This window comes from Lytechinus pictus, chromosome 18 (genome assembly GCF_037042905.1).
Source record: "Lytechinus pictus isolate F3 Inbred chromosome 18, Lp3.0, whole genome shotgun sequence".
In the NCBI taxonomy this organism is placed as follows: domain Eukaryota; kingdom Metazoa; phylum Echinodermata; class Echinoidea; order Temnopleuroida; family Toxopneustidae; genus Lytechinus; species Lytechinus pictus.
Window position 1 is genome coordinate 15580966 of NC_087262.1, and position 24533 is coordinate 15605498.

At 36.9% G+C, this 24533-nt stretch overlaps 3 protein-coding genes across 3 annotated transcripts; 1 reads left to right on the plus strand and 2 right to left on the minus strand.

Moving 5' to 3' along the window:
- Positions 1–515: 515 nt before the first annotated feature.
- On the minus strand, positions 516–5707 carry LOC129282218 (histone H4). Its single transcript, XM_064113254.1, has 2 exons — positions 5378–5707; positions 516–1538 (listed from the first exon to the last, which is right to left on the minus strand). The coding sequence occupies exons 1-2, from the start codon at positions 5682–5684 to the stop codon at positions 1522–1524; spliced, it is 324 nt and encodes a 107-aa protein (XP_063969324.1). The 5' UTR covers positions 5685–5707; the 3' UTR covers positions 516–1521.
- LOC129282216 (histone H3, embryonic) lies at positions 3914–7100 on the plus strand. The gene is made up of 2 exons (XM_064113253.1): positions 3914–4187; positions 4353–7100. Exon 2 carries the CDS (start codon positions 6662–6664, stop codon positions 7070–7072), a length of 411 nt encoding a protein of 136 aa, XP_063969323.1. The 5' UTR covers positions 3914–4187; positions 4353–6661; the 3' UTR covers positions 7073–7100.
- A 5617-nt stretch (positions 7101–12717) lies between these two features.
- Positions 12718–20017, minus strand: LOC129282215 (proton-coupled folate transporter-like). Its single transcript, XM_054918144.2, has 4 exons — positions 18925–20017; positions 17775–17906; positions 17033–17116; positions 12718–14390 (listed from the first exon to the last, which is right to left on the minus strand). The coding sequence occupies exons 1-4, from the start codon at positions 19952–19954 to the stop codon at positions 14230–14232; spliced, it is 1407 nt and encodes a 468-aa protein (XP_054774119.2). The 5' UTR covers positions 19955–20017; the 3' UTR covers positions 12718–14229.
- Positions 20018–24533: the final 4516 nt, after the last annotated feature.

Consider the following 24533-nt stretch of genomic DNA (forward strand, 5'->3'; position numbering starts at 1 on the left):
ATTGAGTATATAGTATTTACATCAGATTGATTTATATACAAAAATAAATGCGAATGCACTGTATAATGGAATTCGATAAATTGGAATCGTTACTGATTTCACACCACCTCTTGTTTGTCACAGTTTTAAATAAAAAAAAACATGGACTGAAAGCCTTCATGCAGGAACTAATGTAATCAACAACAATATGTTATTATATGATCTCCCCCATAATAATAATAATAATATAATAATAAGGATAATTATAATAATAATAATAATAATAATATTAATAATAATGATAATAATGGTGATAATAATAATAATAGTAATGATAATAATAATAATAATAATAATAACCATAGTAATAATAATAATAAATTACAATAATAGTAGTAATAGCTATATCATAATCGGACCAGATAATTTAGATGAACAAAATCTTACATCATAAATCTTGATGAAATTGTGAAAATTCACGAAGAGTTGTTGAAGAATTTGTTTAAAATCATTGCATCTGAATCTGAATGATAAGCATAACAATCACACAAAAAAATAATGAAAACTATCCCCAAACAATACTCTTAGAAAATTTTTCTAGCATCACACACATAACAGTAAAACTGTATACAACGACTATAATAATATAATCTAAATTGTTGCGATTGTCTTATAAGATGAAATTAAAACAAATAGGAAAAAATAAGAAAAAATTACTCCTCATCACAAGAATTTATCTAGGAAATCAGTATTTTTATTGTAAATCCACAAAAAACTTTATCTTCATTGTAAGCAACATAACGCTGCTGGATATTTTATGGGGGAGGGGGCGTAAGACAAGTAATGTCATATTTTCTCAACTAAATTATATAGTTCCTTACTTCCTTATTTAAAAGTGTCATTTTCCGTTTTCTTCTCCTATTTTCACTTCTAGAAAAATTATGGGGGTGGTTGCCCCCTAACCGCTGATAATTATAATCATATCTCTTTATTTAATTCTGTTTTTCGAAATTCCCTTTATAGATATTTTCACATCTTCCACCAGTTGTTCAACATCAAGAATTAAAATTGTATAGATTTTGAGCCCCACACTGAATGATAAGGGGCAAACATGCATCGAAAAAAAGGAAAAATCAACAGGTTCATTGTTCTTAGACTTTCAAAGAAAAATATGACACTATTATTTTGAAGAACGCATGAGGGAAATTATTTAAAATCCCACTGACGTCATCGATGTTAGCTTTGGATGGGCGAAGAATAATGCAGGGGTTGCCCCCCCCCCCGCCCCCTCCGAACTGTCGGAAGCTAGAGGCGGGCGAATTTGCTCTCTGAGTGGATCAGTGCGCCTGTCGTCGAAAATCGAAACGATGTTGAGGTCAATGAATGACATGTCAGGCAAGGATAGCTAGACTATACTGAACATGATATAGAATCCAAACTGATTTTGCGACAGTCATTATTCAAGATGCGCCGTTTTCACTAACTCCAGTTTGTCACTACATCCATCCTCGCCCAACTCGTCATAATCTGTGTTGTTGTTTTTCATACACTGGAGGCCGCTGTAAAGAAAAAAAATGCAATAATAATAAATTGATTAATAAAATTGTAGATTTTTTAAAAAGATTTCATACTGGATTAAATTTAAAGCGTAATAATATTAAATCAATTAACAAAATATGGTAGATTCTTGTAAAATTCAACAGGATTTTTACTCTTTGTTTCTTTGTTCTCAAGTTAAAAAAATCATTTCGTCAAAAGCAAGCAGCTGCCCTATTTGGCACTATAAACTCCAATTATTTCAATGGTCCATGAGGACTGAAAATATACATTTTTCTCATTAGAGTCTCATGATAAGTAGGATAATTTGTCTAATTTGGATATTGAATAGATTTATAAAAATTATTGTAAAATTTTCGAGAAAATGCACTTTATGGAATTTCTTAGCAGTCGTGTATTTCATTTTGGAGTTTACATAGTCTTTAGCAACCACCTCCCCCCCAAAAAAAATCAGTTCTCATAATGAACTTCCAGAATCGTAAATGAATAACCTAATCAAATAGAAATACCAATGATTCCGCAGAGGCTAAAATATGTAACGATTCATCTTGAAATATGAGTTAATCAGATCTAATTTTAGAGAGGCAGCGACCTAGAAAGATAAAATATATTGAGAATGAAGCTATACTAACATGACTAAACAAAAAAAATATAGAGAAAAATGTACAGAGGAATTGTTGGAGAGAACAGGAGCCAGAAAAATTGTGGAAATAACGTTGTAAATCTATTGAAAAGTAAATCAATAAGTTAAAAATAAATTGAAGCCGATATCATAAAGAAATTAGGAACAAAATGGATCATGATATCTGCTTAAAAACGAAATTGAAAGTCTTAATTTAGCAGAAGGCCAGCTTTCTAAACCCTGTCCTTCATGAAAATATTTGTTCTCTCTTATTGGTTACTCCTCTGAATATCTGAAGTAAAGTCCCTTTTATTTTATGCAGTTATACAGTGCGTATCAAAAAAAGTTTACACTTTGAAAAAGCCCTGGGAATTAAAAAATATACAACATGTGGGTAATTTTTTCACATATAATCTTGGGTTTGGGTCTCATCTATCTAATGAAAGTAAAAGTTTTGACAGAATGTTACGTTTGAGTGAGCACTGTCCAGTTTTGTAAAACTCGCAGAAATTCTGTTTGCGCAGAAATGCTTGTTTTCACGCTGTGTCAAGGGGAAAGGGCAAAATCAAACTTACCCTGCGAAACATTTCTCATACATTTCCCTTGCACTTTTAGTCAATATTGAAATAAAACGGATACATTCCAGCATTTTGTAACAATTTTGCCACCCAAAATAAAATTTCAACACTTAGTAAGCACAACCTTTATCCTTTTTGTGCCAGCTAGATCTGAGGACATAACTAAATCTGAACAAAAGTTTACATCAGACATCTCCAGCATTTTTTCAATAAGTTTTTATCATTTAAAGTGGGTTTACATTTCAATTTTTATTTAATACTTGTTTCTCCACACTTTTTCCAAGCTTGACAATGATTAACAAAATGAAAATTAGGCCTAAGCCATTTCACGTAAATCACAGCTCCAGTGTAAAGCAAATATCGTCACGTTGGCCTCGGTGTGTGTGTGGGGGGGGGGGGGGTGGGGTGGGGCGCAATGCACTCTTCGAAGTGTTTTGGGCAAGGAAACAAGTTAAAAAAGGTAAAAGATATCTTCAAATCAATTTTGCTAGCTAAATTCCACATGTTCTTCATGATTAAGGTCTTCTTTTATTTACTACACTACCTAAAGAATTACGTCGTGTAATTTTGAAGCGTTCTTTTTTTTCTTTGGATTACACCAAAGAAATGTGAATTCAATGGTTGTAATCTTCAATTTTGTTCTCTGTAATATTGTCAACTTTTTGTATGACCATATCTATTTCAAAGTTTTGCGCAAGTCATTTTTTCAAAAGTAAGTGGTGCTCTCTCAAGCGGAAATATTTTGCGACAGATATCGTCATTTGCTTAAATGGATCTGTACCAATGTTAAAATGTGGAAAAATCTTCAGGATATTACAATTGTATAATTTTACAGGATATTTTCTAAGTGTAAACTTTTTTTTGATACGCACTGTATACTCCGAACAAAACCCATAGGGACATTGAAAATACGAAAACTAAATTATTGGAAAAGACTTTAATTGTGTAAAACAAAACAAAAACCATAATAAACATGTAGATTTATGAAATAAAAACTGTGTGTTCACGGTGTGCCATGGTCGTACACAATAATTTTTCTTTCACCCCTATGTCATGTATGTAAACCGGAAAATTAAATATTCGTGAATATTTGCGCAGCGAAGCGATCAACTGATCATTTGCAATTATTTTCTGAAAATTTGCAATAAGCTTTCAATAAAAATTGATTTTTTTTTTTGGGGGGGGTAACTGCCACCATTGCCCCCCCCCCCCTTGCCCACAGACTCCCGTTGCATGTGTACGATCATGATGAAGAAACACACTGTATGAAAAAACACACGGTGTAGTATGAAAATTAATGTCACAAATAACAAACATGAAATAAACATAAATTTAAGATGACAGACAACCCCTCTCTTCTTGATTTGATGATTCACAATATGTACTTACTTCTAACAAAAGAACTCACTTGCAGGTACAACGAATATCCTATACACAGAAAATAATTACAGGTACCACCAGGGGTGTGAGTGGTCACAAATAAAAAGATCTGAAAAAAGCTGAAGAGTGTTGAAAAAGTCTGAAATAGAAAGAGCTCCCATACTTTTTGTACAGAAGAAGGCAAAAAATAAGCTGAAATTAAGCTGAAAATCAAAACAAAAAAAATCTGAAATCAGATAAAAATCTGAACTCTCATAATTTTTATTTGGTGTTATTTAGGGGCGGATCCAGGATTTTCCAAGGGGGGGGCAATTTTTTCGGAGGAAAAATTTGACAAGCCAAAAAGAGGGGGAAAAACTTCGGTTTTAATGGCATTTTTACATTAATTTTAATTTTGCTTCTCATAGGGGAGGGGGGCACGTGCCCCCTGGATCCGCGCCTAGTGTTATTGATTTAATTGGGACGTCATAGAGCAGCCCATTATGTAATATAAAAAGTCTAAATAGTATTCTCTCTCTCATTTATGAGCCCATGTGCTTATCCAGGAACTTTTTGAAAAGAAAAAAAAATTAAAAGAGATATTCACTACCAATTCGAGGTTATTTGTTGCAGGAAAAATTGACAAGCAAAAAATGGGGGGCCCAAAAAAGTAGGCCTTCCCTACCAGATCGATGTCATTTTGTTTGAATTGGCAGTTTGAAAAGCAAAATACTAGTAAAGAGCAAAAGAAAATATACAAATTTTGTATTTACTTCCAACAATATATGGGATTTTAGAAGCTGCTCGCCTCCAAAATCAATGTTTCCTCGAACCTTCTCAATTTTACCATTTTTACACCAAACGTTTGAAACGGTGGATTTCCCCGTCTATAGAATCTAGATTTTTAGTCTAGATCTAGACTACAGTAAAAGGTGTATTTTACCGAAATAGGGGGACGAAACATTTGTCAAGCTAGGCCTAGCTAGTTTATGTTAGACTTAGTTAGAGGCCTTGCTGAAATGTTTGATCATAATATAAGTAACCATGGAGCTATGATATAACCAAGAGGTGGGAGAGCGCAGTTTTTTTTCTTTTGAATAAGAGCGATTAACCTCACCCTAAGTCTAGAATTCCAGCCCCAACCAAGCCCCATTACCTTACGTCCTTACCCCACAAAAAAAAATGGTGGAAGAGACAAATGTCAATGAATTCTTTCTTGGATATTTGGTGGCTCTGAAAAGAGCCGGTTTTGTTGATGGGTTTAGAAGAGAAACTTCTTAACCTCCGAATCCGTAGAGGGTACGTCCCTGCCTCTTGAGGGCGTAGACGACATCCATGGCAGTGACGGTCTTCCTCTTTGCGTGCTCGCAGTAGGTGACGGCATCGCGGATGACGTTCTCGAGGAAAACCTTGAGAACACCACGGGTCTCTTCGTAGATGAGACCGCTGATACGCTTGACACCACCACGGCGGGCAAGACGACGGATAGCTGGCTTGGTGATTCCTTGGATGTTATCACGCAAGACCTTGCGATGACGCTTGGCGCCTCCCTTTCCGAGTCCCTTTCCTCCTTTACCACGTCCAGACATGTTGATTGTTGCTTGATGAATTTCAAACTGAAGCTGTTTCGTATTTCAGTCCTATTTATAACCTGTATGCGAACGTGAGTGACCGAGCAAAACTTCCTTTGTTCAGCAAACCAAGCGACCCGTCACGCTCGCTATTTTCCCGCCTGCTCACTCGCGGGTAATCTCGTGAATATTCATTAGTTGTGGCAGGACCGATTTCTTTCGCCACAGTTAAATTTACCGACCAAAGTAGAGAGAATTTGATATGATCTAATGATGTTGATTACAAATCACGCTAATATATAGGTAAATCAAAAGTAAAAATCATATGAAGAGGAAATTGTGCCAATAAACCGTACGCCGTTTGCTTACGGTGGTACCGTCTCTCATATGAATTATTCATAAACACACGATCGCTCGGTGAGCAGCTTCGGTATATACATTTGTGTATTTTACGATAAAATTGAAGCGATTCTAATTTTTTTATTAATAAGTCAATGCAAAAACACATTATACATCGTATAGATTCAAATATCTAATAAAAATTTACAAAACAAAATAAAAATTTGTACTTTTCTTTTCCATTTTCAAATCTGCATTGCCGAAAAGACGGCTCCGCCTAACTCATAAATTATTCATGAAACGCACGATCAATTGGTGAGCGATTCGTATAAATTTATTCGTAAAATTTCGAAATTCCTTCGATATATGTCTGCATTTACTTAATAGTTTCTTGTGAAAATGTATTTTGTATTGTATCAAATCATACAAATGTGAAAATTTACATTGAAAAGTGAAATATTATACATTTTGTGGTCCCTTTTCCACGCCACGGAGCCGCGAGTTTATTGCGTTATTCATGAGCGCAGTTGGCCGTAGCGAAATTGACCAATGACCGGAGATAATGTAATTGACCAATCGGAGAGGAGTAGTCTCGCAGTATAAATACCAGCGCGGTCCATTTGAAACTTATCAGTTGTATATCTGAAGAACCGACAATGGCACGTACCAAGCAGACCGCCCGCAAATCTACTGGAGGAAAGGCTCCACGCAAGCAGCTCGCCACCAAGGCAGCTCGCAAGTCCGCCCCAGCCACAGGCGGAGTCAAGAAGCCCCATCGTTACAGGCCTGGAACCGTCGCTCTCCGTGAGATCCGTCGCTACCAGAAGAGCACCGAGCTTCTCATCCGCAAGCTCCCCTTCCAGCGTCTGGTCCGTGAGATCGCTCAGGACTTCAAGACCGAGCTCCGCTTCCAGAGCTCCGCCGTCATGGCTCTCCAGGAGGCCAGCGAAGCTTACTTGGTCGGTCTTTTCGAGGACACCAACCTTTGCGCCATCCACGCCAAGCGTGTCACCATCATGCCAAAGGACATCCAGCTTGCCCGCCGTATCCGTGGCGAGCGTGCTTAAATTTATCGTCTCCTAATAACGATAACAAACGGCTCTTTTCAGAGCCACCTAAAATACAAGAAAGAATCGAATAGTTTCCTCTCCCTAAACTTCTCTTAAGACCCTATTTTGTAGAATAATTTTAAACTTTTCTTTTTTTTTGGGGGGGGGGGGGTGGTGAAGGTTGAATTGAATTAGCCGGTTTACCCTAATTACAATTTCACTATTCTTTAATAAACGTTATTGGGCAGGAGATATTCCAACTATAAATTAATTATAAATTTGTTTGGATTTCAAGGACAAGGGGCATGTGCATTTCAGAAAAAAAAATCTAACTAAAAAGAAAAAAAAGACCACCCGCAGAACGGTATTCAAAGACAAAGTGGGGGGGGGCTGACCATGCAAAAAATCACTGACTTTTTTTGATAAAAAGTGGGGGGGGGGGGGGGAGCAGAAGCCTTCCGCGGGGTCCATGACTTTGTCCTTGGAATTCCTCAAAAGTTGAAAGGTGGGTATGGGATGGGGAGGTGGATTGTAGCCTAGATCTAGACCTTTTCTATATGAAAATAGAAATAATTATAGTACCGGTACCAGTAGGCCTACTGACCAATTAATGAATCTGGTAAAAATGGGTAATTGCTCAAAAATTTTGCAAGTTCCGGCCAGGTTTGCTGTCTATCTATTCTACAGCCATATCGTAGGGTGTTATCTCCAACCCATTTTCCGTCTATAGTTCTTTGAGGAGGGGGACCCAAATAGCACCCTCTCCCGGACCCCACCCCCAAAATGAAGACGAGCCAAAAACACATCGTCGACACGTGGGGGACGGGGTACATTTAGATTTAATCGCAGTTTAAAAAAAAAACCTGTTTTGAAACTCGTGTACGGTAAACCCTTTAACTTGTTGATAATTTTTATTGGTAGACCAGTAAAATATTAATAAGTCACCGTCTTCCAACTTTTTTATCCTGATTTTTTTTTTTTTGGGGGGGGGGGGGGGCGGCGGGAGGGGGTTCGAAATAGGACGGGTTAGGGAATATTATTACTATTAGTCGGGTAAATAGTTATGGGTTTTTATGAAGAAAAGGTGATTCATTTACGACGGAAAGTGATTGTTAAAAGATGGATCTCGATTCCAAATTCATAACCTCTGGCAATTATTTTTACCCACTCCTCAAAACAGGAAATTTGATGTTCTTTGCACCTTTGAAAAATGGTTTTGAAAATGAATTCCATCTTATATCTATGCTCGTTTCTTATCCGATTCTTTCCCGTTTCTACTCCACGAGTCCACATCCGTTAACATTCTAATATTCCCGTAGGTCGCAATCATAAATGATTATCTAACAGTAGGGTAAACACCAAACTAACGAGGTTTTTTTAATACCGTGCATGGACATCTAGCAATTCGATGATTTATTTTTTTCTCGTGTCACTCGTACTATACGGTACTAGTACTTGATTAGTTTTTTTTTTTTTTGAATAATATTTTATTTTCTTCCTCTTTCAAATCAATAAGTTGACAATCACAATTCATATAAATAAATATTCTTTGCATCTATACAATCAATAAACAATCAAACAAATAAATATATCAATATCAATGAGATTACAAATATTTTTAAAAATTATTACAAATGAAATTAAACTGCCAAATTTATCTTCTATGACAATGTGAAAAAAAAACTTTTATAACTTTTCCCCAAAAAGTACATAATATAGCATAAAATTATTTCAATATTTTGTCAAATCAAATAAACTACTTTTTTCATGAAACTCTATGCTCCTTTAAGAGGAAGATTAAATATATATAATCTTTCACTCACCCACGCACCCTCACACACATACACGCACACAAAAACCCTCACGCACACACATCATCAACAGGTAGCACATCCGTTCTGGTCTGTCTATCTGTAACTTTGTATCATTGAGAAAAAAATAAAAATAAAATAAAATAGAATACGATAAATGATAAGTCAAAGAAATGCACCAATTTGTTCCCATTTTCTTAAGTGTACTCCCAAATTCCCTGTTTTCTTGGCTATATTATATTCTTCTTTTCTGTAACCTTTAATCATATCTGTTGTTTTTTGTACGGACGGTGGTTCGCCCTTTTCTCTGGAAATAAAAATTATATGTTTTAGCAGAAAGATTATACAGTTTATTGCATGTATTCTCACACATTTACCAGATAGACCGATGAAAATTGTTTTCCAATCATCAATCCTAACTTCCTTTAAATGAAGCTTTTTGATGACCTCCTTCCATAACTGTTTAACCTTTAAACAATCTAAAAATAAATGTTGGTATGTTTCTACCTGTTGTTTACAAAAAGAACAAAAATTGTCTGACTCAAAACCAAATTGGAAGAGCTTCTCTTTTGTATACACTACCCCATGTAATAGTTTGTACTGAAACTCCCTTTGTTTACTACATATAAAAGCATTCTTCAATCTTGTAAAGGTTTCTTTCAACTCCCCTATTCCAAGATCATATTCACAATGTCCATCATAAACCTTTAGAGTGTACTCTTTTTGAAATTGCTCAATAAAGTAATTATATATATATCTGGCTTTTAAATCCATAAATTTATGTAGGTAACCAAAGATCTTCAGTTCTATTTGAAAATTTTCACTATCTATAACTATAAAATCACTTTGTATCCATTCTTTTTTAATCACAGAAAAAATTCTTTGAATCATCAGCAGATTATCAGCAGTGTAACCCCGGTTATGGAAATATGAGACTGGTCTTAGTTGACCTCCTACAATAATATCTGATGCTTGAAATATACCTTTCCGAAAGAGTTCAACATCAAAAAACGGTTTATTATGAAGACATATAAATCTGTTGTTAAAAATCACAGGATTGATCTTGTTTTCCTCAAAGTTTCTACATTGATCCAAATCTTGCCATGCTTTCAACATATCTTTATAAAATATTGGTATACCTTGTAAGTCCATTTTATTTGCATCATAATTACAAAGAAATATACTCCGGCCTCCCAATGATCTAAAAAAGTAGTCAAAGGTTACTTTCCAACCTAAATATTTCTCACCGTACAGCAGCCTTTTAATCCACATAATTCTCTGAGTTTTAATGAAAACTTCAAAATTAGTTACTTTGAGTCCCCCTGCACAATAATCTTGATATAGAATTTTCCGTTTTATTCTGTCATTTCCACCCCAAATGAAATTAAAAGAAATCTTTTCAATTTCTTTAAAGATATTTTGAGGAACTGAAATAAGAGAAGAAACATAATTTAATTTTGAAAATACATGCATTTTTAACAATCTAATTTTACCAAACATCGTCAGATCTCGTTGCCTCCACCATCCAATTAATCTTTTGATTTTACTCAAAATTTCTTTATAATTTAGGTCATCTTTTATTTTGGAGTCTCGTGAAAAATATACCCCTAAAATTTGTATATATTGCATTCTATGTCCAAACAGAGGTAAAACCGGCCTATCACATTCTTCCCCCAACCACATAAAATTTGTCTTATCCATGTTTATTTTCAAACCACTCAATTTCTCAAACTCTCCGAATACTTTCTTCACCCTATTAACTGAGTACGTGTCTTTTAGAAACAATGTACAATCATCTGCGTACAATACTTGTTTTATTTTTCTTTCACCAAACCCAATCCCTTCAATACCCGGATCATTTCGAATAGAATTAGCAAGTAATTCAATAGCTATAATAAATAAATAAGGAGAGAGGGGATCTCCTTGTCTTACTCCTCTTTTAACCTCAAAATATCCAGTTGAGTGTCCCCCATTCATCACACAGCTACTAACGTCATTATAAAGAATTCTAACCCAAGAGCACAATACATTACCAAATCCAAAAGATTTCAATGCTTTAAATAGAAGTCTATGTGATATACAATCAAATGCTTTTTCGAAATCTACAGCAATTACAAATCCTACTGGCTGATATAAGGATTGAAAGAATACATCGTCTATTAACCTCACTGCCTCTCCAATATTCCTATCTTTAACATACCCTACTTGGTCATAATGAATAATGTCCCCTAGTACCTCTTTTACCCTTTTAGCTAAAACTTTTGACAATATTTTGTAGTCTACATTAAGAAGTGTTATTGGTCTGTAGTTTTTCATATACAAATGATCTTTTCCATCCTTTTCAATTAGGGTAATTACTCCCTGTCTCTGCGAGTTTGATAACATTTCTGTATCAAAACTTTCATTAAATGCTTCAACAATAAATTTCCCTAAAATTGGCCAAAACGTAAAATAGAATTCAGCTGTAAAACCATCATTACCTGGTGACTTATTCCATTTCATTTCCTTTACCGCTTGATAGCATTCTTCAAATGATATTGGCCCTTCACAAAAATCCTTATTTTCTTCACTCAACTTGGGCAATTCATTAAAAAACATATTGTCAATATCTTCTGCACTATCACTATTTTTGTATTCATATAAATGCGCATAAAACTTCTTAATAGTGGTTAAAATATCTTTGCTATCACACAAAATTTCCCCGTTTTCACTGTATATCTCCTTAATCACGCTTTTCCTTTTATTTGATTTCAATAATTGTTCAAAAAAAGCTGAATTCCTTTCACCTTCTTCGGACCATTCCACCCTCGACCTCACCTTTAATCCTTGACGAGAGTAATCGAAGAGCTGCTCTAATTCACTTTTTTTCGATTCGATTTCATCTTGAATTCCATTATGAAAATTAGTAACCAAATGATGTTCTAAATCTTTAATATCATTTTCTAATTTTTCAACCTTTGTTTTTCTAATTGCTGCTTTTTTACGAGAGAATTTCATAATATATTCTCTAAGTTTCATTTTCATAAAATCCCAAAATTTAATTTTACTATTTATTTGGTCTCGCCAGGTTCCCTCTATTTCAGAAACCTCAATTTTTATCCCTTCTACAAATTCTTTCTCATTACATAAGCTGCTATTGAACTTCCAATATGATTTCCCCGGAAACTCTCAACCAAGTTGCTAAATTCTACACAGACCCCAGCGTGATCAGGTGTAATAGAGGGTAAGATGTCAGATTTTTTTACAAGCTTCTCTAATTTCGAAGAGATGGAAATGTAATCTAATCTACTCTGAACAAATGGCTGTTTCTGTCTAAAAGTAAATTTTTTTTTATTTGGATGACGCTTACGCCAAACATCAATCAAATCTAGCTTATCAAGAAAATCACCTAATAAATCTTTGTATTTATTTTTTGAAACATTTCTCGCACCCATGTAATCTAAGTCATGGTCTATACTTAAATTGAAATCTCCCCCAATTATCAGAGAGCATTCTTCACTAAATACAGATGAAATTATTTTGTCCAAATCAGAAAGAAAATCACATTGGGCCTTTCCTTTATCTCCTGTTGGAAAATATACACTTCCTAGTATCAACTTTTCACTTTGACATTTACCTTTTATTATAATATATCTTCCGCCTTTGTCTATTAAAACTTTTTCTATCACAAAATCAACATTCGATTTAAACATGAGAATAGTTCCCCTACTGTGATTACTCCCGTGACTAAAATACATCTCCCCTTCCCAATCAGCCTTCCAACTATTTTCAATATCTTGTGTGCTAAATGTTTCCTGTAAAAATACTACATTTCCTGACCTTTTGCACCATTGAAAAATTTTCTTTCTTTTTACTTTATCTCTTAGCCCTCTTACATTGACTGTGAGTATTTTTAAATTACCCCTCATTGGTGAAGAGTTGCCACAGTGATAGGACACGAAATGGTGCATTCCCTACTTCAGAAATAAGAGATTAGTCTGCTACAGATTTGTTCAACAGCGCCCCCATTTGACGCGCTTTGCTCAATAGTCATGTTCTCGTATTGGATCATAGAGGGGCCTGTATATGATACACAATAATGCAGATTGAGCTCTCCACTTCCTGATCAGTAGAGGGGCGAGAAATGCACCCCTCAATTTTATATCATTTTATTCATCATAACAGGCATGCTATTTTGTTAAATTAAAAATATCCGTCGCCAACACTGTCTCTTATTGTCCCTGACCAAACGAACGTGACGCCTACTATTCTAATAATTATAGAAAATGATAACGGCGTGAATTCATTCATGTTTGCTGGTTCCTCATTCCTCTTTTTTTTCATTCAAGCAATAAATGAAAATATGTAATTAAAATACAATACAAGGAACGAGGCCAAAAATGTGGAGAACCCCATTGTGAGCGTCCTATTTATATGAAATTCAATTAGTTCACAACGACAGAGGTCGCGCTTTATTTTCATAACGCGGATGACTCATAATTAGGGTCGTCGCGGCTTTTAATAAAACTAAAACCTTCAATAAATATATCACAATAAAACCAGTCCTATTCATGATGGTATGAATGGCGCTAGCAAATAAATTAATAAGGACATTTCTAGTTAATTATAACCCCATTTGGCCGTCATTTTGAATTAATCCAACGAAACAAGGCTGGATTAACTGGATGTGAACCCGACTCACGCTTTTACGTGTTTAAGCTGTATGTGTGTAGTTTCATTTTAAAAATATCTTATGATATTTAATATATATCACGCCTCTTAAGCAGTATGGATATTTGATGAATATAAACAACTTTTTTGCTGCAGAGGGGTCCTTATACTGTCAGAATTGAGTGAAGGAATAACGTCGACCACTAGTGACGTATGAGATACCGCCCCCCACCCCAAAAAAAAAAAAAAAAAAAAAAAACTGAGGGTACCGAACATCATAATTATGGGGGAAAATATCTAAACCCTAAGATGAAAATCAAGCAATCTCGTGGTGAATTTCGTAAAATCATATATATTAAATCTCACCGTTTCCTTAGTAGTTCATTTTTTTATCATTTTTCTTTTCTTTTTCGTGGAAGTATATCATTTAGGTCTTCTTATATTCTTATTCAATCTTACGTCAGTGAAAAAGGGGGGGGGGGTAACTGTAAGCATGTAAATATTAAACATCAAATTCAATTGCAGAAACGGGTTATTTTTGGATTACAAATATCATTAATAGGTTTATAATCTTTAAGTACAAAAGCACAAAGCAACACAAACCACATAAACAACATCAAGAACAGCACTACCCCATTAAAAAAAAAACACGAGACTACAAAAACAAGTGACGACATTAACCCCTCTCAACCCCCCCCCCCCCTGTGACGTCACTTACCATGTGATGCCAATGGGAATAAGCACAACAAACCCGAGCACGTAGAATGTTAAGGTAGGGAGTGTATGGACGGTTCCTGCGTAGATGGAGAAAGCCATGACCTTGGCGATAAATTTGACGGTGTTTCCCACACACCCAGCGTAGGTGAAGACGGACACTGTAGGTATGGAATTTAAGGGGAAAAACAATACATAATCTTAGTTATGGAAGCGGCACTGGCGTTTAAATTGAGGTTGGGAGCAGTTGCGGCGGAAGCCAACAAATTAGGGGGGACCACCAATTTTTTTTGACAAGCAAAAAAAAAAAAAAAAAAAAAGGTTATCAACTAAAAATTTAGGGGGGACAGGTCCCCCTGCTTCCGCCGCCTATGGTTGGGAGCACTGCCACTGGACCCCAATTTCCAAGACTAATAAAGAAACAAACAAGAAAAACAAAAATTAAATAAATGAAAGAAAAGGGGGGAAAAGATGACATGATAATTACTATGCGCTTAAAATTATGTCAATTTCTATCACAAAATTAAACTTTCATTTTAATAAGGTCAACATTATCGCTCACTCGCTTAGCTCTCTTGTGATTTTTTTAGAGAGTTTAGACCATACGCCTCTGGGAAGAACGCATGGATGGGGTGGGGGTAGGGGATGTTCGTAGGGAGCATGTGCCCCATTTTCAGCTAAAATCAAAAGTTGTACCCTTTTATAACCCAATCTATACGATGCAAAGTGTCTCATTCGGGGCTTCAGCCCCGAGGCTAAATTCTTAAAAGTACGCCATGGATTACATTTTTCCTTAAGCTCAATTCTAATCTTGAAATATCAAAGTCAATAAATACATTGATCCAATGGTGGATCCAGGGGGAGGCCACATCCGACACGTGCCCCCCCCCCCCCCTTGATAGCAATACGAATATTTTCAGTGAAGACCTTCCCCCTTTTTCTTTTTCATTGTCAAATTTTCCGTGACATAAATCACCCAGGAGTGAAGAACTTATGCTTTGTGTGTGTGTGTTTTTTTTTTTTTTTTTGGCGGGGGGGGGGGGGGGGGGCTTGTCAGACTTATCTGAACAAAAATGCTTTCCAACCCATTTGGAAAATCCTGGATCCGCCCCTGCGTTGATCTTACTATTTCGTAAAAAATACATACGTCTGCGATCTGATATGATGTTGAATTTCGTCAATAAAATTAATGTAACATTAATGAACCATGGCAATGAGTTACGAGGTTACTACATGAAAATAAATCGAAGCATTTAGAGGATCATAAATCACATTCAGAGAAAATAAATTAAGCTCAATTACCTTGATGCTCGGTTTATGGTGGAGAATAAAAAAAAAGGTCTACATTGATTGTGCGTGAAAAAGGAAGTATGGGAAAATATGTATCTGTAATCAAACATCCTGATTAGCGAAATACAACGTCAAAACGCACAAGTCATTCATCTCCAAAAAATAATAATTTCTTTACTTTAGATCTAAGCGCGAGATAAGGCAAGCCATGTGCGCTTTTTAATGCAAATGTATACTCTGTCACATATCTAGACAGTAATCTTTTATTCCCATGTCCATTTATGATGGGGGGGGGAGCAACGGCAAATGCCAATCCCTCCCCTGCAGAGTTATCTTGACAGCTACCCGCATTTTGTTCTTTATGTTCACTAGGGTGGGGTGGGTGTCTATTACCTGTATTAAGATTGTTAATTATTAAAAAAAGAAAGACATGAGCGTGAATCGATTTTTGTGCCATGCCTAAAATGATGATTGGCAACTTCAATCTCTATGTAGAAAGCAGAGTTCAACCGCTAGAGGGCGGTTTTCCCCATCAGGTGAGTTGAAAAATCAATAAATCTGCCGAGATCCAAACAAAACTGTTTGCTAATATAAATGTATATGCTAACATTATCCAGATGGACAAAACATTAAAAGAAAACGCGGTCCCCCTATAGAACTGACAATAGAAAAATATTGAATTTGTGCATCCTACTTGATCGTTTCCTATTCGTCTGGTAATTATATTTATGAAGTTATTGCCAATTTATATAAGCCATTTTGTATCTTGGTCTCATTCATGTAATTCAAAATGACAACCAAATAGACATGATAGATGAAATCCGCATATCAAATACTAAGGTAATAATTGTACAATATAGTGATTAGACCAATTATTGATACTAGATCAAATAAGTTTCATAAGGTTATAGCTTATGATGTATTTCACACTTTGTTCCACACTGTGAACACACTCTGGACACGTAGTGTAAACACAGTGTGAACACACTTTGTGACACACGATGGGACACACTGTGTGCCACGCTATCCCTGTGTGATACACTGTAAATACACTGTGGAACACACTGTGTGTACCACACTATAAACACACTGTGGAACACTCTGTGTGCCACACTGTAAAAAAACTGTGGAACACACTCTGTGTGATACACTGTGTGCCACACTATGAACACACTGTAAATACACTGTGGAACACACTGTGTGATACACTGTAAACATACCGTGGAACACACTGTGAGATACAATATCAGTGCCACACTTTGAACGCACTGTAAATACACTGTGGAACACAATGTGTGTTACACTCTGTGTGCCACACTATAAACACACTTTTTGATACACTGTAAACACACTGAGGGACACACTGGGGAACAATGTGTGTGAAATATTGTGGAACACTCTGTGGGACATTACATTCATTCCAGAAAGCAGGAATTGATGGGTAATATACATCTTAAAGATATCACAATTCACAATAAGCTGGGGTTATAGTCAGTTTTACTGATTTTTATACCTTGTTCATGTTCTCCAACCATCTTGGACATAAGACCTCTGACAAGCGGTGCGATAAAACTGGACATTGCACCTACCACCAAACCTGACAAATGACCAGAAATAATAAAAAAGTTTTTTTTAAAGCGTTAAGACTTACTTTCTTCTTGAAATGAATTTTAATAATTATTGATAAACCTCATTCACTTGACATGAACATTTTGTTTTACATATATTATATCGTGTAGAATGATAAATGGAAATGAAGTAGAGGAGGTCCGAGATGAAGACAGAGGAAATTGTACATACGTGATACTGATAGGGAAGGTGGAAATTATTTGGGAAGAGAAGGGAGGAGAAAAGCGAAATAATGAGATATTCTGGAATAAATACAGATATTAATTCATTTGGATAAACGGTGAGGGTATAGGAATGCAGTATAAAAAAGTGACCTTTTTGACATTTTGATGTTACAAGATGCCATGAACTCTCTTCTATCTGCTGCTACTAAAATATATTTATTTGTACAACCATATCCAAGCAAAATAATGATATTTGCATAATTTTTAGCTATTTTGTGTCAATTTCTTGCAGCAACTACAAGTTTCATTAATTTAGAAACAATAATAATGTAGGGAAATGGGCCGATGGCTACTACATTTCAATTACTTAAATTCACCTTGATCAATTAAATATCGGCGTACTGTCACTAATAGGTATAGTCAATGCAGTAAACAGAATTTTGGCTGAATTTCATTTCTTACCTGCGTACAAAACTGGAGTAGTCTTCGCCAAAGCCGTTGTCAAGGACATAGCCATGGCGCTGATGAGGCTTATATGCATCATCCAGTAATCGTTATTGAAATAATAGACAAACTGACCCCCAACTAGAGACCCTGCAAAACAAACAAACAAACACACAAAAAATTGATAATAAGAACAGGATAATCAATATGCCAAAATCAAGTTGATACGAATGTTTTGATTCCTTTGTACTACTAGGCATAAACTACGTTCATACTACGTAAACAGTACTTGGGGTCGTTTCATAAAGCTGTTTTATTGGCGGAAATCATCGGATATCGATGGATAGCGCCATCTCCACACTAAACTCAACCAACCAACCAATAGAACGACTGGTGATCCTTCTTGTGGTAAATGATATTCACCATTAAATGTTTTTGGTGATTATTTACCGCGTAAGAAAGATTTACCAGTCGCTCTAACTTACGAACAGCTTTATGAAATGCCCCCAGGTACATAACATCCGTTCATTATAATACGTATCCATCCATATACACTACGTCAATAGTACGTGTACGCTGCGATTGTTCTACATTTATTATACGTTTGGTTGACGTTTACACTGCCTTTGTACTATGCTACGTTGGCCCTAACGAATGGTTGATCTTGTCTTGTTCTAACTTATAAATCTTTGAACGGGAAGCTTTAAAGCGACAATGTATACGCTGATACGTCGACCATTGCGCCATCATTAGATGAATGCGGGGAATGAAAGGCCAAAATGAGGACCCATAAAGCATCCTCTCTCATTTGAAAGCTTAGTGGGAATCTTCCAATAGAGATGTTAAATATGGCCTTTCAGCTTGTATACAAGACACTGATCTGTATACAGATCTATGGGTGTGTGTGTGTGTGTGTACTCGAGTTTTGTCAGACGTGTATCAATCAGATGATTATTTACGTCTGGGACCGACCTTTAACGTCACCATCCGAAAGACGTGACCAGGGCTCGAACATAATGCATCAATTTGTAACTTCCCCACATAGCTTGGATTACAGGCGCACGCCACAACGCCCAGTAATCAATGAAGTCGCAATGATTGAAGTCGCAATCTCATCTTATGATGGCGCTGTTTAATATTATAGTTTTCGATTTTGAAGATTTCTCACCTACTCCCGGAAGTATCAATGAAACAGCTGTATAGAATCCTACGTCGACCGGTGACCAACAGAATGGCTTGGCGAGGCCATACAGCACAACTACACTTTGACACCCACTCACACTTACTAGTGCAAATAGAAGCACCATTCCAGCTGCTATTAATTTCATATTACGGCGCCCTTCCGTGACCTTGAAAAGGTCACATGCCGTACATACGATTGTTCTCACCGTAGTAGTTTGCTTAGTCCTCATTTTAGTTTCCTCGTCCACTGTTTCAATGAGGAGGTGCGGTGATAAGGCGTAGGCGAACGCGAGCACAAGTAACACTAATGAGAACCAATAGGAAGATTCGTATCCGAACCGCGAAATGAGATACCCATTTGAAATTTGAATGGCACCGTTTCCAAAGAAGTAAACGCCCTCTGTGACGGCGATGCGTAAAGTCCGCTGACGCTTTTCCGTGGTGTCTGCGATGTACGCATGCGCACCGGCGAAAAGGAGCGCCACCCCACCGGATATTCCCTGCATTAGTTCAGCTACAAAGAATGTCCAGAGGGGTAAATGCGCGTAGGAGATTACAAGAAATAATGCACACTGGATGATGTAACCAAGACAAGGAACCATCATGGCGACCTTCCGTCCGGCCAGATTGCTAATAGCGCCCACTAGGATGGTCGTAAAAAGCGCGGGAAATGTGGACATGGCGTAGAGGTATAAACTCCAAACCGCTGTCTGTTGCTGTATCTCGTCCTCCAGGGTGTCCGTGTAATTATCGTCGTTACATAGCGAAGCCACGGAGAGGTTGGCGATGATGGAGCTGTAATGGTGTTCTTCCCCGATGCGGTGTTTGAGATACTGGAGACGAGTGATGACCATGGCCTTTCGAGCCAATGCGATGAGGAGCAGGATCGGCTCCACCGTGATCCACCGGGATCTGGCGCGATCCCGGTCGGTGGAGATGATGGCTTTCTTTTCATCCTTGTCGCCGTAAGAACCAAGCTGCAGTGGGGTCCCGTTCAGGGTCCCGTTTGGCTCCATACCTGACTGTCCGAGCCAAGGCGTTCACAGACCTCCTCTTTTGCCCGATGTCTACCAAGATCTGAAAAGACAGTAAACGATAAAGGACATGAATAATAAAATTATTACACATACATAACGTGAAATCGGGGCGGATAGGTCGCTCATTTCCCCCCATGTATAGCGCCACCTCCACCTACAAGCCTAGCCTGGAAATCGCTTAACGGAGCGAATGATGCACTTCGGTACGCACAGAAGGAGCATTCGACTGAGTTGGTTGTTGTGTTTTGTCATTGTTTCAAATCCAACATTTCATGTTTTCAGGAAGATTTACATGCTATCTACACTCGACAACATAGTTAGTACGTCATGAAGCACGACTCGAAAACCGGTATTGATGACTCATAACTCGAAAACATACCAGCGTATTTCGAATCACTCCTTGAAATAAAGCTAAATGCTCTTAAATCTATCTACATGATTTAGGGATTAGACTACATCACTTCCCACGCAATCATAATCATTTTACTGCTCATGATATTTCGATTTGTCATGAATGTATTGTATTGCCTCTTCAAAATAGTTTACTTCGTATACGATCAAGTCATAATATTGATTGGTAAGATGTTGCAAAATTTAGCCTCAAAACTTTCCTTTTCTCCTCTAATTCCTCTTTCCCTCCCCCCTCTCTCTCACTCTCTACCCCTTGTCTATCCTTTCATCCCACTCTCTCCTTTATCTACCCCTCTTTCTCTATGTGCCTTCTTAACATTTTCTTTTGCTTCTCATTTTAATTCTTAATATCGATAAAAATCCTGGTAGCTTGTGGAGGCCAAACTAAAAAAAAAAACGTAAATGATATTGTGATATTTTTAGTTCTGACAAAGGCCTATTTCCGTTAATTGTTTTATCCTTTCCCAATTTTCAGTGTAATATTTTTCTTAAATTTTTCCCCTTTTCACTTCTTTCCCCTTCGACTACTGTCTTGATGAAAAAAACGTTATGGCTTTTCGATAGCATCTTCAAAACATTATCATGTCTAGAGATCATTCTGTATGTAAGACTATGCGATAACTTGAGCCCATCAAGTCCGGCGCGCTTAAATAAAGATATCGCATACTCTTTAAATAAACATTGGAAGGCAAACGAAATGGGATAAAGGGGAATTTGGAGGCGGAAAGAAGACAGCATTTTTTGGCGGTGTCTGTGTCGTTGACAGGATCTATGGTAGCCTTAAAGCGAAATGGGTGTAATGGAAATGGTCCCTAGAGGACCTGGTGGGGATAATGACGAAAGATGGCGAATTAGGACTGAAGCACATTGTCTCATCTGATCTGAGACAGATTGATCTGTCAGTGTAAAAACACTCCCTAGGAGGCCCAATGGGTGCATGGGTGGTGGGAGTGGATGTGGGGGGGGGGGGGGGTGAAGGAGGGGAAGATAATAGGGTGAGAAAGAGGGGTGTGGATGTGGAGGAGGCATTGTAAAATACTGTCTAGGAGACCCAATGGTTGCATAAACAGATAAAGGCGTTTTAGAGTAGAGGGGTGAGGTGACGGATGGAAAGACATAGGGGTGAGGAGGAGGGGGCATTGTAAAATACTGTCTAGGAGACTCATGTGGGTGTGTGGGCTGTGGGGTGGATGGGGGAGGTGACGCAGGGTGAAACAGATATAGGGGTGAGGAGGAGGGGTGGTGGACGGGGAGGGGGTGGGGCATTGTAAAATACTGTCTAGGAGACTCATTCTAAGAGGTAAGTAATACCTTTGTAACTTTAAAATATATTTGCCGATTTTATATTCAAACGTACATACCTCTGGCGATGCGATTGTGCCCACAATTTGAATTAAGATGCACATACAGGGAATCTGTGATACTTTGTGCTTACCATTGGCACGTATCACAATGAAATGAAAGTAGCAACACGACTCGAAAAGAGCAGTATTACCATTTTAGGAATCGACAATAAGAGAATTGGGATATACTTTTTTTTTTTTTTTGGGGGGGGGGGGGTTGTGCGGTTATCTTTTGATTTGCTTTCCGTACATTTCTCAGTAATGTTGGGAGGGGCCATAGGGGCAATAATTAGTGATCTCATTGTCCATCCAAGAACATGATGTATTTCTGGATTACAAATGATTTCACTCATTTAATTGAATATTTGTTATAAGAAGATGAATGATGATGATAATAATGATAAATAACGCTTCAAATGTGGAGCGTTGTGGCCCAGTGGATTAGTCTTCGGACTTTGAAACAGAGGGTCGTGGGTTCGAATCCCAGCCATGGCGTAATTTCCTTCAGCAAGAAACTGATCCACAGTGTGCTGCCCTCAACCCAGGTGAGGTAAATGGGTACCGGTAGGAAGTAATTCCTTAAAAAGCTGTGTGCGCTATGAACGCCTAGCTTAGCCGGGTAATATAGGAGCGCCTTGAGCACCTAACAAGGTGGATATGTGCGCAATATAAATATCCTATATTATTATAATAATAATAATAATAATAATAATTCCCCCTTTTCCATTTTATTTGTTTTTGTATAATTATCTTAAATTGTGATTTGTATTACAATGCACACATTAATATACTTTATGTAATTATACATGCAAATGTATTACCTCCATCCGTTTGGGGGGGGAGTGGAAGGGGACAGTACTCCCATACAATACTTGTTTTGCTTTGATATACACAATGTCACCTCTTCATTTTTTTATTCCTTTGTTTTTGTGATGTTCATTACTTTTGAACAGTTTCAAACGATTTTCTTTACTTGTAAATGCTGTGACTGTATGTGATTGAATATTAATAGAACACATAATTGAAAAATAATAAAGAACATAATTATAATGATGATGATGATGGTAGTAATAATATTATTAAAAGAAGAAGGAGCTTGAAGGAGGAGGAGCAGGAGGAAAGGGTGGATATGAAGGAGAACAAGTAGGAGAAGGGGGGGGGGGAACCATTATTCCACAAACCATGGATCATGTACTAGAACTTTATATACCGATTTAAAAATTTACTAATATCAAGAAGATATTCAAAGAATAATAACACTTTTATATCCCTAACTTAATCTATAAAATAATAGAACAACATACATGAACCACTCTCTGTATAGCTGCCCAAGCTTTCGATAATATCATCTTAGAAGTCAACACCCTTGCACACTAATACGATACTGTATGCATGGTGGTATAGACCTACCAAAAGGTGTTAACAGAAAAAGCAAACAAAAAAGAAAGCTTGTGTAATAAACCCTCAGGGATATAACACATAATATCAATCGAGACATTATCGCAGGGATATACTGCACAGAAAAAAAAAAACAATACGACGTTGCATCGGATTACTCCTTTCTCATTTCATTTCAATAAATCCTGAAACGGCTTTAATGCAACATCATTGTTTCGTTTCTATCGTATCTCCGGAAATGATATTTTCAAACCAAATAGAATACATGTATTGCGCGGCGTACATCGAACAGACGCCGTTGTTTTTGCCCATAATAATAAGAAGCACGCTCTCAACATTATTTATTCTCTGCTTTCCTTTTGTTTTCATATAAACATGGAAAACGTCATTCTGTTCCACATCTTTCATATCTTATTTTCACTCTTTCGTTGCAAATATATGGACATGTTTTCAATCTACCCCCCCCTCCCCCTTTCTTCCTCTTTGCTGCTGGAGAGGTAAATATACTTTTGATATTTCATCTCTACCTCTATTATGCGATCGGACGTTGGAGTGCAATTTTACAAGCTGTCGGTTTTACTTTAAGAAGATATATTTTTAAAGACCAACGACAAGAAAGCTTCTCTGGAATTTCGTGTCTACAGTTTTATAATGCTTGAAAAGAAGAGGACATTTAAATACTCAAAGTAGTGCTGCACGTTTTAGTCTAAATTGATTTCAGTTTATAAAAATAATTATTATTCACAAATATATATCATCTTGCTTTTAACTCCACCATGTCCATAATCCTAATGTGTTATGTGTATATGGGGTCTGTTCTTTGGCTAATGACAAGCGCGATTCTGGATGGGGGGGGGGGAGGCACGGGTACACGCCCCCAAGAAATGAGGATGGAATAATTTTCTTTTGGAGTGAGGACCTTTTTATATTAAGATGTGTTGTTGCTTTTTAAATTAATTCATATACAGAACACTATACAGCATTAGAAAGTCGGTATAGAAAGACGTTTTGGAGTGCGGATATTTTTCTCTCTATATTTTGCTTTTAAAAATAATTATAGATACAGGTCACTATTCTATACTTTCAGTCGCGTAAAATGGAAACCAAATGCCGTGGCATGGCAATTCGCACTAAATTTTTGCCCCTTCCAACATTCTGGCACTGGGGGCAAGCGCTGGAACTGTGACTCTCTCACAGGAAACATAAGCAAAACAAGTGGAATGCCTCTGGCCGTCTCACCTGCATCACGCGATTCAATATAGCAGCAGTGCTGATTTTGAAAACTACTATAACTCGCACAAGATGTTCAGTGATACTTGGTTACTCTTATTTCCACGTTTTATGAACTAGACCAATACACTTATAGAGATATGATGGCAATTCAACAAATAACCACAACGTGGCCA